This window comes from Lepus europaeus, chromosome 5, assembly GCF_033115175.1.
Source record: "Lepus europaeus isolate LE1 chromosome 5, mLepTim1.pri, whole genome shotgun sequence".
NCBI classification, from domain to species: Eukaryota; Metazoa; Chordata; class Mammalia; order Lagomorpha; family Leporidae; genus Lepus; species Lepus europaeus.
In genome coordinates, this window is record NC_084831.1 from 798,456 (window position 1) to 811,022 (window position 12,567).

The 12,567-nt window shown below is 69.8% G+C and overlaps 2 protein-coding genes across 2 annotated transcripts in view; both read left to right on the top strand.

Annotated features, from left to right (window-relative positions):
- Positions 1-4,066: 4,066 nt before the first annotated feature.
- On the top strand, positions 4,067-4,534 carry LOC133760694 (collagen alpha-2(I) chain-like). Its single transcript, XM_062193276.1, has one exon. The coding sequence runs from the start codon at positions 4,067-4,069 to the stop codon at positions 4,532-4,534; it is 468 nt and encodes a 155-aa protein (XP_062049260.1).
- Positions 4,535-5,360: 826 nt separating this feature from the next.
- SKI (SKI proto-oncogene) overlaps positions 5,361-12,567 on the top strand; it is a 56,576-nt gene continuing 49,369 nt past the window's right edge. Inside the window, exon 1 of the mRNA XM_062190307.1 lies at positions 5,361-6,340. Coding sequence (XP_062046291.1) covers positions 5,372-6,340 — 969 coding nt within the window. The 5' untranslated portion in view covers positions 5,361-5,371. The remainder of the gene's footprint in view (positions 6,341-12,567) is intronic.

The window sequence follows — 12,567 nt, forward strand, 5'->3', positions numbered from 1 at the left end:
CCTCTTCCAGGCCAGCTCTCTGTTGTGGCCAGGGAGTGCAGTGGAGGATGGCCCAAGTGCTTGGGCCCTGCACCCCATGGGAGACCAGGATAAGTACCTGGCTCCTGCCATCGGATCAGCGCGGTGCGCCGGCCGCAGCGCACCTACCGCGGCGGCCATTGGAGGGTGAACCAACGGCAAAAGGAAGACCTTTCTCTCTGTCTCTCTCTCACTGTCCACTCTGCCTGTCAAAAATAATAAAAAAAACAAAAAACAAAAAACTTTGTGCCTGCAGGTTAAGCCATTGCCTGTGATGCCAGCGTCTCATATTCCGGCCAGTTCGAGTCCCAGCTGCTCCACTTCCCATGCAGCTCCCTGCTAGTGAGCCTGGGGAAGCCTCAGAAGATGGCCCAAGTGCTTGGGCCTCTGCACTCGGATGAAGCTCCTGGCTCCCGGCTTTGGCCTGGCTCAGCCCTGGACATTGTGGCCATCTAGGGGGTGAACCAGCAGACAGAAATCTCTCTGCGTCTGTCTCTCCCTCCCTCTTTCAAATAAATAAATAAAAAATAGTTGGTGGAAATGGAATTCAAAGATAAGTTTACTTTGGAGCAAAAAAAATTGATGATCATGCACAGTTTCTTTTAAAAGATTTATTCGTTTATTTGAAAGGCAGAGTCACAGAGAGGGGGAGAGAGATTGACTGATCTCCCACCCTCTGGTTCACTCCCCCGATGGCGGCAACAGCCAGGGCTGGGCCAGGCCGAAGCCAGGAGCCAGGAGCTCCATCCGGCTCCATCTGGGTCTCCCACGTGGGTGCAGGGGCTCGGGGACGTGGGCCTCCTTCTGGGGCTTTCCCAGGTGCAGCAGCAGGGAGCTGGATCAGCAGTGGAGCAGCGGGACTGAACCAGCGCCCACTGGGAAGCCGGCATCGCAGAGGCAACAGCTTTATCCACTACGCCACAACACCTGCCCTCCATCAACTTTTTTTTTTTTTTTTATTTGACAGGCAGAGTTTCAGACAGAGAGAAAGAGAGAAAGGTCTTCCTTCTGTTGGTTCACTACCCAAATGGTCACCACAGCCAGCGCTGTGCTGATCCGAAGCCAGGAGCCAGGTGCTTCCTCCTGGTCTCCCATGGGGGTGCAGGGCCCAAGCACTTGGGCCACAGCAGAGAGCTGGACTGGAAGAGGAGCAACCGGAACTAGAACCCAGCGCCCATATGGGATGCCGGCACCACAGGCGGAGGATTAACAAAGTGAGCCACGGCGCCGGCCCCCAACTATTTTTTTTTAAGATTTATTTATTTTAAAGGCACAACAACAGAAACACGAGGAAAGAGAAAGAAGGGAACTTCATCCGCAGATAGAATGTCCACAAGTGGATGGGGGTGGGCAAAGCCAAAGCCAGGAGCCAGGAAGTCCATCCTGGTCTCACACGGAGTGGAGCCGCACGGTTTGAGGTGGGTGCTGCCCCGCTTCCGATCCAGCCCCTTGCTAACGCTCCTGGGAAGGCAGTGGAAGATGGCCCACGTCCCTGGGTCCCTGCACCCACGTGGGAGATCCCGAGGGATTCCTCAGGACACGGACCCTCCGGAGTGGGCAGGTCCACTGACCATGAGGCGCCCAGGGGGCTGGCTGGGCGTGGCCTCCTTCCCACCGGTCCCAGCGCCTGGCTCTGCCCTGGCCATCTAGGAGACCATGGCTGCCTGTGCTTACCGGAGAGGGAACAGGCACACGGAACACCGGCACCCATCCACGTGCAATGGCGGGAGTGAGCTGGGAAGGCCTGGGTCAGGGGCTCCTCTGGGCAAACACCAAGCCCACCGTGTAGCACTCCCAGCGTGGCTGTGCCTGTGCCTGTGAGCTGGCCCTTGGAAAGAGTGGGCAACTGGCCAGAGCAGCTGGCAGGAGGGGTGAGGGGAGGCCAGCAGGTGGGGGACCCCACTGGGCCCGTGAGCACACAGGCCCTGCTGCCTCTGTCGGGCAAGGCTGCCCGGACCCCCAGCAAGGGGCAAGGAGGCCCTGGAACCCACCAGGGGCAGCAGGGGCCTCAGGCTTCCTGTTGGTGCTTTTTAACAAAGATTGATTGATTTGGAAGGCAGAATGACGGAGGGAGAGAGAGCTTCCATCTGCTGGTTCACTCCCCAAATGGCCGCAACGGCCAGGTCTGGGCCACACTGAAGCCAGGAGCCAGGAGCTCCACCTGGTCTCCCACGGGTGAGGGCTCAAGCTCACGGGCCACCAGCAAGGGACTGGATGGGAGGCAGAGCTTCCGAGGCCCTTGACTCTCCCCTGGCCCCCGAGACCACCGCCTCCAGCCTCCTGCCCACCCGTCTTCAGCGGGCCGCCTGCCTGGGCCCCACGGGGCCAGCGGCAGGCAAGGGAGAGAGCATCAGTGAGGACGCTCGGCCTCCCGCCCCCCGAGACGCTGGCCAGCCGGCCCTGTGCTGTCCAGCCACCTTGCAGGATGACCGTTTGCCAAGTTGTATGGAGTCTGACTCCAGATGAGAATGGCTCCCTCAGGAGCAAGGTTAACTCTGTAAGACCCCGGCTGGCAGCGCCACCCCGGGAGCGGGAGACAGCCCCTGGGGCTCGGGAGACCCCGAGCTTTCAGACGCGCAGCCCAGCGCCCCGAATCCCAACCTTCTCCGGGGAGCCACCTGTGCCCCTGCACACAGATGCCCGCCCCACCTCCTGGGACAGGGGCTGTACCCACGTGGCAGCCTTGGGGCACCCAGGTCTCCCAGGCTGACGAGGGCACCGTCCCTGCCACGCCTTCCCCCAGTGCCCAGGGCAGTTTGGGCCCACTCATCTGGAGGGAAGTGGCCGCTGCCCCCCTCGGCCGGGCACAGCGCAGCCTCAATGCTGGGTGGCCGCCTCCAGGCCTCGGGAACGCTGCCTCTGCCCCAGGCCGTCCTGCGGCACGTCCTGCCCTGGGGACCAGCGTGGTGGGACACCTGGTGGCATCTCACCGTGGGCCTGCACACTGCAGGTGGACACCAGCTGCCAGCACTCACACAGGGGCCCTGAGGCTGGCCCTGGCCGGAGGTGGGCACAGGGCCTGCTCTCCTGCCCACAGCCAGTGCGGGGTCACAGGGCTGGCGACGGTGGTGTGGCGCTGCTTGGCTATCACCCCCTACCAAGCTGGTCCTGAGGGTGCCAGGACCCCTGCTCACGCTGCCACTGCCCATCCCCGCGCGGGGTGCAGCCACCCAGGCTCATGTGGCACCCGGGCGTGTGCGGGCTGGCACCGTGGTGAGGGACCCGGGGGTGTGCGGGGCGACCCGTGGTGAGGGGCCCGGGGGTGTGCGGGGCGACCCCGTGGTGAGGGGCCCGGGGGTGTGCGGGGCGACCCCGTGGTGAGGGGCCCGGGGGTGTGCGGGGCGACCCCGTGGTGAGGGGCCCGGGGGTGTGCGGGGCAACCCCGTGGTGAGGGGCCCGGGGGTGTGCGGGGCGACCCCGTGGTGAGGGGCCCGGGGGTGTGCGGGGCGACCCCGTGGTGAGGGACCCGGGGCGTGTGCGGGCTGGCGGTGAGGGACCCGGGGGTGTGCGGGGCGACCCGTGGTGAGGGACCCGGGGGTGTGCGGGCCGACCCCGTGGTGAGGGACCCGGGGCGTGTGCGGGGCGACCCGTGGTGAGGGACCCGGGGGTGTGCGGGCCGACCCCGTGGTGAGGGACCCGGGGCGTGTGCGGGGCGGTCCCGTGGTGAGGGGCCCGGGGGTGTGCGGGCCGACCCCGTGGTGAGGGGCCCGGGGGTGTGCGGGGCAACCCCGTGGTGAGGGGCCCGGGGGTGTGCGGGGCGACCCCGTGGTGAGGGGCCCGGGGGTGTGCGGGGCGACCCCGTGGTGAGGGACCCGGGGCGTGTGCGGGCTGGCGGTGAGGGACCCGGGGGTGTGCGGGGCGACCCGTGGTGAGGGACCCGGGGGTGTGCGGGCCGACCCCGTGGTGAGGGACCCGGGGCGTGTGCGGGGCGGTCCCGTGGTGAGGGGCCCGGGGGTGTGCGGGGCGACCCCGTGGTGAGGGGCCCGGGGGTGTGCGGGGCGACCCCGTGGTGAGGGGCCCGGGGGTGTGCGGGGCGGTCCCGTTGGGCATGGGAGGCGGCGTGCACCCGCCCAGGTCGGCGCCTCGGCGAGGCTGCGGTTGTTGCGGGGCCCTGTGGGTTTCGCTGGGGCCCGGGGGCGGCGGCAGCGGCGGGACGGGCGTCTTCCCAGCCGCGCAGGAAGCGGCCTCGGCCGGAAGGGGGGCCCCGGACGCCTCCGCCTCCGCCTCCGCCAGCGGCCTTCGGGTGGGCGGGGCCGAGGGGAGCCGAGGGGAGCCGAGCGGGGCCGAGCGGGGCCGAGCGGGGCCGAGCGGGGCCGAGCGGGGCCGAGCGGGGCCGAGCGGGGCCGAGCTCCCGACGGGCCGACACGAGCGCAGCCGACTCCTCTGCGGGTGGTCCCGAGCGGCGGCCGAGCGCGGCCGAGCGCAGCCGAGCGCGGCCCGGCCCGGGCGGGGGAGCGCGTTCCTGGAAGCGCGCGGCTGCGGCGCGGGTCACATTCCTGGCCGGCGCTCGGGCTGAGGCGGACGCACGGCGGCACGGAGCGCGGGGGGCGGGCCGGCGGCGCGGGGCGGGGCGGCGCGGGGCGGGGCGGCGCGGCGGCGGCGTGAGCTCAGCGCCGGGCGCTCAGTCCGAGCCGGAGCGACCCGCCGGGAGGATGTGCGCCGAGCGCCCCGAGCCCCGCGCCGCCGCCGCCGCCGCCGCCGCGCTCTGAGGGCCGCGGGCACAGGCGCCTCCGCCGCCCGGGAGCCGCGGGCGGGGGCGGCGGGCGGGCGGGCGGGCCGGGGGCCGGCCAGCGCCGCCGGGACGAGCCGGGCGGGCGCCGCGCGGTGGGAGGAGCGGGGCGGCGGCGGCGCGCCGCGCGAGGACGGCCCGGCGGGCCCCGCGCCCGCACCCCCGCTCCTCCCGGGGCCCTCGGCCTCGGCCGCCGCGGCGATTCGCGCCTCGCGGCGCCGGCACCTGCCCGCGCGCCCCCCGCGAGCCCCGGGCCCGCGAGCGTTGGCGTTGGCGTTGGCGGCGCGCGCCGGGGCATGCCCCGCGCCTAGAGCCCGGGGGGCGCGCGGGGGGCGCGCGGGGGGCCCGGGCGGCGGGCGCGGCGCGGGGCGCGTGGATGTGGCGCCGGGCCCGGGCGGCGGCGGCGGCGGCGGGCTCCAGCGGCGGGACCCCTTCGCCCCGCCCGCCTTCCCCTTCGCGCCCCCGGGCGAGGCCGAGGCCGCGGCCGTGATCGGCCGGGAGCCGGCAGCGGGGGGCGGCCGGGGCCGGGGCCGCGGGCGCCGCCGGGGCGCGCGGGGCGGCGGCGGGGGGCGAGGGGGCCCGGGCGCGCGGGAGCGGGAGCGGCCCGGGGAGCCCGAGCGCGCCATGGAGGCGGCGGCGGGCGGCCGCGGCGGCTTCCAGCCGCACCCGGGGCTGCAGAAGACGCTGGAGCAGTTCCATCTGAGCTCCATGAGCTCCCTGGGCGGCCCGGCCGCCTTCTCGGCGCGCTGGGCGCAGGAGGCCTACAAGAAGGAGAGCGCCAAGGAGGCGGGCGCGGCCGCGGTGCCGGCGCCGGTGCCCGCGGCCGCCGAGCCGCCGCCCGTGCTGCACCTGCCCGCCATCCAGCCGCCGCCGCCCGTGCTGCCCGGGCCCTTCTTCATGCCGTCCGACCGCTCCACCGAGCGCTGCGAGACCGTGCTGGAGGGCGAGACCATCTCGTGCTTCGTGGTGGGCGGCGAGAAGCGCCTGTGCCTGCCGCAGATCCTCAACTCGGTGCTGCGCGACTTCTCCCTGCAGCAGATCAACTCGGTGTGCGACGAGCTGCACATCTACTGCTCGCGCTGCACGGCCGACCAGCTGGAGATCCTGAAAGTCATGGGCATCCTGCCGTTCTCCGCGCCCTCGTGCGGGCTCATCACCAAGACGGACGCCGAGCGGCTGTGCAACGCGCTGCTCTACGGGGGCGCCTACCCGCCGCCCTGCAGGAAGGAGCTGGCGGCCGGCCTGGCGCTGGGCCTGGAGCTGAGCGAGCACAGCGTGCGCGTGTACCACGAGTGCTTCGGCAAGTGCAAGGGGCTGCTGGTGCCCGAGCTGTACAGCAGCCCCAGCGCCGCCTGCATCCAGTGCCTGGACTGCCGCCTCATGTACCCCCCGCACAAGTTCGTGGTGCACTCGCACAAGGCCCTGGAGAACCGGACCTGCCACTGGGGCTTCGACTCGGCCAACTGGCGGGCCTACATCCTGCTGAGCCAGGACTACACGGGCAAGGAGGAGCAGGCGCGGCTCGGCCGCTGCTTGGACGACGTGAAGGAGAAGTTCGACTATGGCAACAAGTACAAGCGGCGGGTGCCCCGGGTGAGTGTCCCCCGCGCCCGCCGCGGGCTGGGGTGGGGGTGGCGGGCTCGGCGGCATTGTTCGGGGAGGCTGAGGGCAGGGTGAGCGCGAGGGAGCCGCACGGCCTGGGAGGGAGGCCCTCCTTCCCGGCCCCCCTCCCGCGGGATGAGCCCTGGCGGGGGCCGGGGGCCGGGCCTGGGGGGCTGGGAGAGCCGGCCCGAGGCCCGCAGCTGTTGCATGCAGAGGCGGGTATGGCGTGGGGAGCGAGGCCTGCCCCAGCTGGGGGAGGTCGGATCTGGCAGAGCCAGGCCAGGAGCCCTGGGCCGGGGTCCTCCGCGGGGCCTGCTCGGGTGTCCGGGCCGGGCGAGGGCTCCAGGCCCAGGGCTGCCCGCCCTCGGTCCCCAGCCGGCGGCCTGGTGCTGGTTCCAGCGCCTTGTTTTGTGCTTTGAAGTCTCGGGACAGAAACGCGAGAACGGAGCCAGGTGTCCAGGCTGTGGTGCTCCGCGGCCGAGACTTGGCTCTCCTGGGCCTGCCGGGGAGTGAGTCCCAGAGCCCCCGCGGAGGGCCAGGCCCAGGCCGGTTTCCTGCTTCCCCTCCCTGCAAGGCGCAGGCCGGCGTGGGGGCTCTGGCCTGGCCGTCCCTGGGCCGCGAGTCGCCAGAACTGCTCCCTGGGTCCTCGGGGACTTCGGGCTGTACCCTCCCCACCCCTCCCCCACGCCCGCCTTGGTAACTTTTCTTTTGGACACCCGGCTTATTAAACCGCGCACACGGACTGCTGCATTGGCTCGGCTATTCTTGGGAGGCCTAATTAATTCAGCCGTTGCATCAAACTTTTTTTCTGAATCCGTGAATAGATGTTTCAGCCCGGTTCTCTCTGGGCGCCCCTCCAGCCAGTGTCAGAGCCGCTGGGAGGAGGGGCTGGAGGCGGGGGCAGAGCCAGCCTGTGTGCCGTGGGCTGGCGCCCTGGGGAGGGCAGGCCCCGTGGTGTGGAGAGAGGGGCGGCTGTGACGGGCACCCCTCGCCTGCTGGCGGCCGTTGTGTTTGGGGTGCCCACCCCCCCACTAGCTCGTGTGGCCCGAGGAAGCCACGTGTGCGGGGCGCCTGGGAGCGCGCATGTCCCGGGGCTGCGGAGCAGGGAGGAGAATGTGGGCTGAGCAGGGCGTGTCTGTGTGCGTGTGTGTACGTGTGCGGGCGTGTGTCTGTGTCTGCAGACACACGCATGTCTCCGTGTGTCGTGTGTGCACGCATGTGCGCGTGTGTCTTGTGTTTGTGTCTGCATGTGTGTGTACGTGTGTGTCTTGGCGTGTCATGTGTGTGCGTGTGTGTGTGTGTTTGTCAGCTCTGGGTCGTGTGCAGCTGTGGTCTTCTGTCTCCCTGGCCTTCCCTGAGGGCCAGGCAGCGTGGCCTGCAGGGCCCGGGTCACGGACTTCTCCCTCCTGCAGCCCCCTGCGGTGAGCCCTGGGGAGGGCCCAGGTGCTGCCTAGGAGGAGACGGGATGGTGGCCTGGCCTGTGACGGCTGGGCAGCCTCTGGGCATCTCGGTGGGTGGGCTGAGCTGCCTCTTCAGCATGTTTGCTGACCAGGGAGACCGCCCCCTGGGCACCTGGGCGCTCCAGGCCCTAGTGGTGGCCGTGGCTGGGGTCCCTGCACCCCGCAGGGCTGGCCTGCGTCCTTTGTGGCACCTGCTCCACCACTCTAGCCCCTTCTCGAGCTCTGTGGGCACTGCAGCCAGAGCCCTGCCCATGGGGGTCCTTTACATCTCCCCGGGACATGTGTGCGTGCCAGGTGGAGAGAGGGCGTCCCTGTCTAGTTGGGCACTGGGCCCACGGCTGCCTGGACCCCCAGGTTCTGGAGGCGTGGCCTGGGATGGCCCCTCCCTCCCATGGGCTCCTCCCACTTGCCCCTGACAGCTTTTTCATGGACGTGTGTCGCTCTCGTCACGTGTGTGTCACCTGTGGAGATGTTTGATCTGAGGATGAGGGTCGAAGGAACAGTGTCTGGGAGCTCTGTGTAGGCTCTGCTGGACGGGGCTGGACGCGGCCCTTCCCGGGGAGTGGACACGGCCGCTGCCTGCCCGTTCTGGGAGTGCGGAGAGACTGCTGGTTTTCCTGGTGTTCTCCACGCCTCACTGGGCCGGCTGCCTGGCTGTGGCAGGCTCGTGGTTCCTGTGGTCACCCCCACGTGAAGCCGCTGTGTGGAGGGAGCTCATGCAGCCTCGGGCCCAGAACCCTGTGTCCCAAGGCCAGTGTCCCTTGTCTGGGTGCAAGGGCTGCTGGTCTTCCCGATGCCCGTCCGTGTCCAGCGATGGCCCCCAGGAAGGGACCTGCTGAGTGTCCTGCCGCCGCTGGGCCGGCCCATGTGGGTTCCGCGCTGCCCCTGCGTGGCTGTGTGGCCTCGGTTTTCTTGTGTGTGCACTGGGACGAGCAGCGTGTTGGTGTCTGGGGGTTGTGTGCTAACGTGGGGGTTCCGAGAGGAACACACACGGGGCTGAGTCTGCCCTCTGCCGCTGTGCTGTGGGCAGCCGCCTGGCCCTCCGCCTGGGGTGCCGTGTCGCCGGGGAACCACGTGCTGCCCTCCCGAGGGCCACCAAGAAGCGAGCTCCTCTCGCTGAAGTTCTCTGGCATGAGTTTGGATTCTTGGTCCTTCGTGCTTCAGACACCGGTCCTTGGGAGGTCTGCCGTGAAAGCCAGTGTTTGTGGGGTTCTGTGTGCGCCGGGGGTGGGGGTGGGGGGCGCGGGCGGGGGCCGTGTGGGTCTCAAATCCTGGTCGTTGGCCCCTGCCTGGGGTGAGGGCTCCTGCTCCCGGCCAGCGCGGCCCGAGTCCGCCCGAGTCTGCGGCTGTGTTTGGGGGTGACGGTGGCTTCCAGGTGGGGTCCAGGAGGGTGCGCCGGACGCAGGAGCCCTCTCGCAGGGAGCTGACCTTTGCGCTTCCAGGCTGACGCTGTCTGGGAAGGGGCCTCGTCAGGAACCCGCGCCGCGCACCCAGCCGCCTCTCTGTAGCCGGGGTCCGAGAGCAGCCGCCTGCGGTGTTTGGGGCTGTGCCCACCTGGACGCCGCAGCCCGGGCGGCGCTTCCCGAGGTCCGTGTTTGCTGCACGGTGCTGCTCTGGGCTTGCCTGGGTGATCCCTTGCTGCGGGAGCTTGGCGGGCAGGGGCCTCCGATGGGCGTGTCCCAGGCTGGCGGCTCCTCTCCAGGTGCCCGCTCCCTCCGAGCCCCCTGCGGCCTCGGGAGGGTGTTTCGGGGAGCCCTGGAGAGCGGCGGGCGGCTCCGGCTCCACGACGGGCGCGTAGGTCGCTGGGGCACTTGCTCGGCGGCGGCAGACAGGATGTGGGGCAGGAGGAAGTCTGCTGTAGTGTGAAGTGGGCCCCGCCCGGAGCCAGGTCTGTGGTGTCGCCGGCGGGCGGCGGTTCCGGGGCCCGCGCCCTGGCTGTCTGGCAGGAGGTGTCCACGGCGGCGGACGCTGTGGCAGTAATGTCTCTTTCTAAGGATTGCGAAAGCCGGAGGACTTCTCCGGGGAGGAATTGTGCAAAAGCCTCAACCGAAGCGTTTGCCAAAAGCTGCTCTGTTTTGAGTCAAAATACAGAGGCCGGTTGTTGCCTCGAGATCTGGGAGAACCGAAAGGCGGAAGCGCTCTCGTCCTGAGGGTTCTCCCCTCCTGGCCGCCAGGCCGGGCCGGGGAGGGCATCGTGGGGTCGGCTGTGTGCTGGGGCGGGGGCCGAGCGGGGGGCGGGGGCCGAGCGGGGGGCGGGGGGGGGATGGGCATGGGCGGGGCCGGCTGGGGTGGGGTGGGCAGCTCTTCCCGTCTGCGGTCTGGTGTGGGCTTCAGTCTGCTCCCCGGGCGGCCTGTAGGGCCCAGCGGAGGTCTTCCCCTGCTCTGCCTGCCGGCCCCCTGGACGCTGGTCACTCTAAGGACAGGTGCTCCCGCGTGGCAGGGCCACGTCAGGACTCCCCTGGAAGCACCTAGCTTGTCCCCGGGGGAGCCGCGGCGGGTGTCAGTTCTCAGGATGCTGGAGTGGGTTTGTGCCTGCGTCCTCTGGGTGGACGGCACTTAGAGTGCCCCCGGCTCCCTGGCTCCCCCCATGCCAGCGTCTGCTCTTGGTGGTGGCCTGGATTTTGAGTGAGGTCGCGGGGGATGATGGTGAAAGCTGGAAGGAGGGCCGTGGGCGCCACGGTGACCGTGGCCCTGCCTGCTGCCGGGGCTCGGCGTGGGCCTGAGCAGCCCGGATTCCGTCTTGATGCTTGGTGTTCGTGTCTTCTCTGTTTGCTTCGTGGATTCGAAGCTGCAGGCCACACCTGGGGAGGCCCAGGATGCTGTGCGTGGGTGGACGCAGGGCAGGCAGCTGAGACCCGCTAGGCCGTCTGGGTGGTGGGCGCTGTAGGCCACGGTCACAGTTGGGTCCCCAGTTCCGGGCCACGATAGATGTGTGCCCAGAGACTCCGTGGGGGCTGAAGTCGCCGTGCCCCGGAGGGGAAGGGGTGAGAGGCTCTCCCGAGCTTTTCCTTGGTGCCGTGTTCCTGTTAGAACACAGTGGGTCTCAGAGTGGCCCGGGGAAGCTTCCCGGAAGGCACTGGAATGCTGCCCTCGGCTGGCGGGCACGGCCTGGTGCTCCTCCCGGCCCGCGGCCAGCGCTCCGGCGACTGGCAAGGAACCGGGCCTTGTTGGAACCCGGCTTCCTGCTGGTCCCACCGGGCTGCCTTTCAGAGCATTGTGGCGCCTGGGCCGGCATTCAGGCAGGCCCAGAAGGGCCAGGGCCCCCAGGAGGCGGCGAGCCGAGACCTGGCAGGCGGTGCAGCTGGGCTGAGGCCCGGGCGCTGCCTGGGCTCTGGTGCGGCCCTTCTTCCTGCTCCCGAGTCACCCGAGCTGACAGCGATGACACCCCAGCTGTGCTGTGCTCCCGGGGCACCCGGGGACGAGGAGGGCGGGTGCGGGGCTGCCGGGTGCTCCGTGCTGTCCACGCTCCCTGCCCCTGAGCCACTCGGGGCTCCTCTCTCGGCGTCCTCAGGGCCAGCTGTTGGGGTCCACCATGCGGGCTGCCCAGGGGCCACCTGACACCAGCTCACTTCCACGCTTGGGGCGAACCTTAGCCACCAGAGTTCAGGCGTCCCCCCCCAACATTGTTTTCTTCCACGCACGAGTGAGTGCCTCGCCCCAGGCTGGGGGTGCCCCGTCTGGCCACTGGGGAAGGCCGAGGGCGGCGGCAGCTTCCGGCCCCTTCCGTGGACTGTGCCCTGGGAGACCTGAGGACAGCGCTGCTTGTGCTGTGGAGCGTGGGTCCCCGCTGGTGAGCGGGGTTCCTGGTCCCTCGTTTTGGAAACAAGGCTGACTGGGGCCCCGTGGGAGCGCAGGTGACACTGGCCGGGCCCCTGGGCTGGGCCTCCTGATTGGAGCCTGCCTGGGCCCGCTGGTCAGCTCCGCGTGCGGACAGCCCGGTGCTCCCTGCCCTGCGGGGCTGCTGGGTGGTCAGTGTGGTGTGCGGCTGGGCCTCCCCTCCCCCGCTGGCCCCAGGACGTTTGCTTGAGGCCCCCTCGGTGTTCGGAGAACCCAGACCTTCCTTGGCGCGGCTGTGGCCTGCCCGCCGCACGGCCCTGCCCTCAGGAGGCCTCTGCGTGTCTCCCTGTGCCTCTGGCCTGACATGACACCCCGGGGTGGCCCCGCCTGGACTCCTGGGTGCTGACCACTCCCTGCACCCAGTGGGGTCGGCGCCCTGTGGCTGGGGTACCTCCTTCCCTGTCTCATCCCACCCTGAAGTGTGTGTGAGGAGGGGGCACCCTGGTCTGTGTCTGTGTGTGGTGGGGGCACTCTGTGTGGGGGGCACACTGTGTGTGTATGTGAGGTGGGGGCACTCTGGTGGGGGGCACACTGTGTGTGTGGGGGCACACTCTGGTGGGGGCACACTGTGTGTGTCTGTGGTAGGGGGCACACTGTGTGGGGGGCACTGTGTGTGTGTGTGGGGGGCACACTGTGGGGGGGGCACACTGTGTGTGTGTGAGGTGGGGGCACACTCCATGTGAGGTGGGGGCACACTCCATGTGTGGTGGGGGCACTGTGTGTGTGGTGGGGGCACTGTGTGTGTGGTGGGGGCACACTCCATGTGGGGGGGCACACTCCATGTGTGGTGGGGGCACTCTGTGTGTGGGGGGGCACACTCCGTGTGTGGTGGGGGGCACACTCCATGTGAGGTGGGGGCAGACTCCATGTGTGGGTGGGGGGCACTGTGTGTGTGTGTGGTGGAGGGCACACTGTGTGTGT

Coding starts and splice junctions, on each gene's coding strand:
- LOC133760694 (XM_062193276.1), top strand. CDS start 4,067: ATGGGAGGCGGCGTGCACCCGCCCAGGTCGGCGCCTCGGCGAGGCTGC.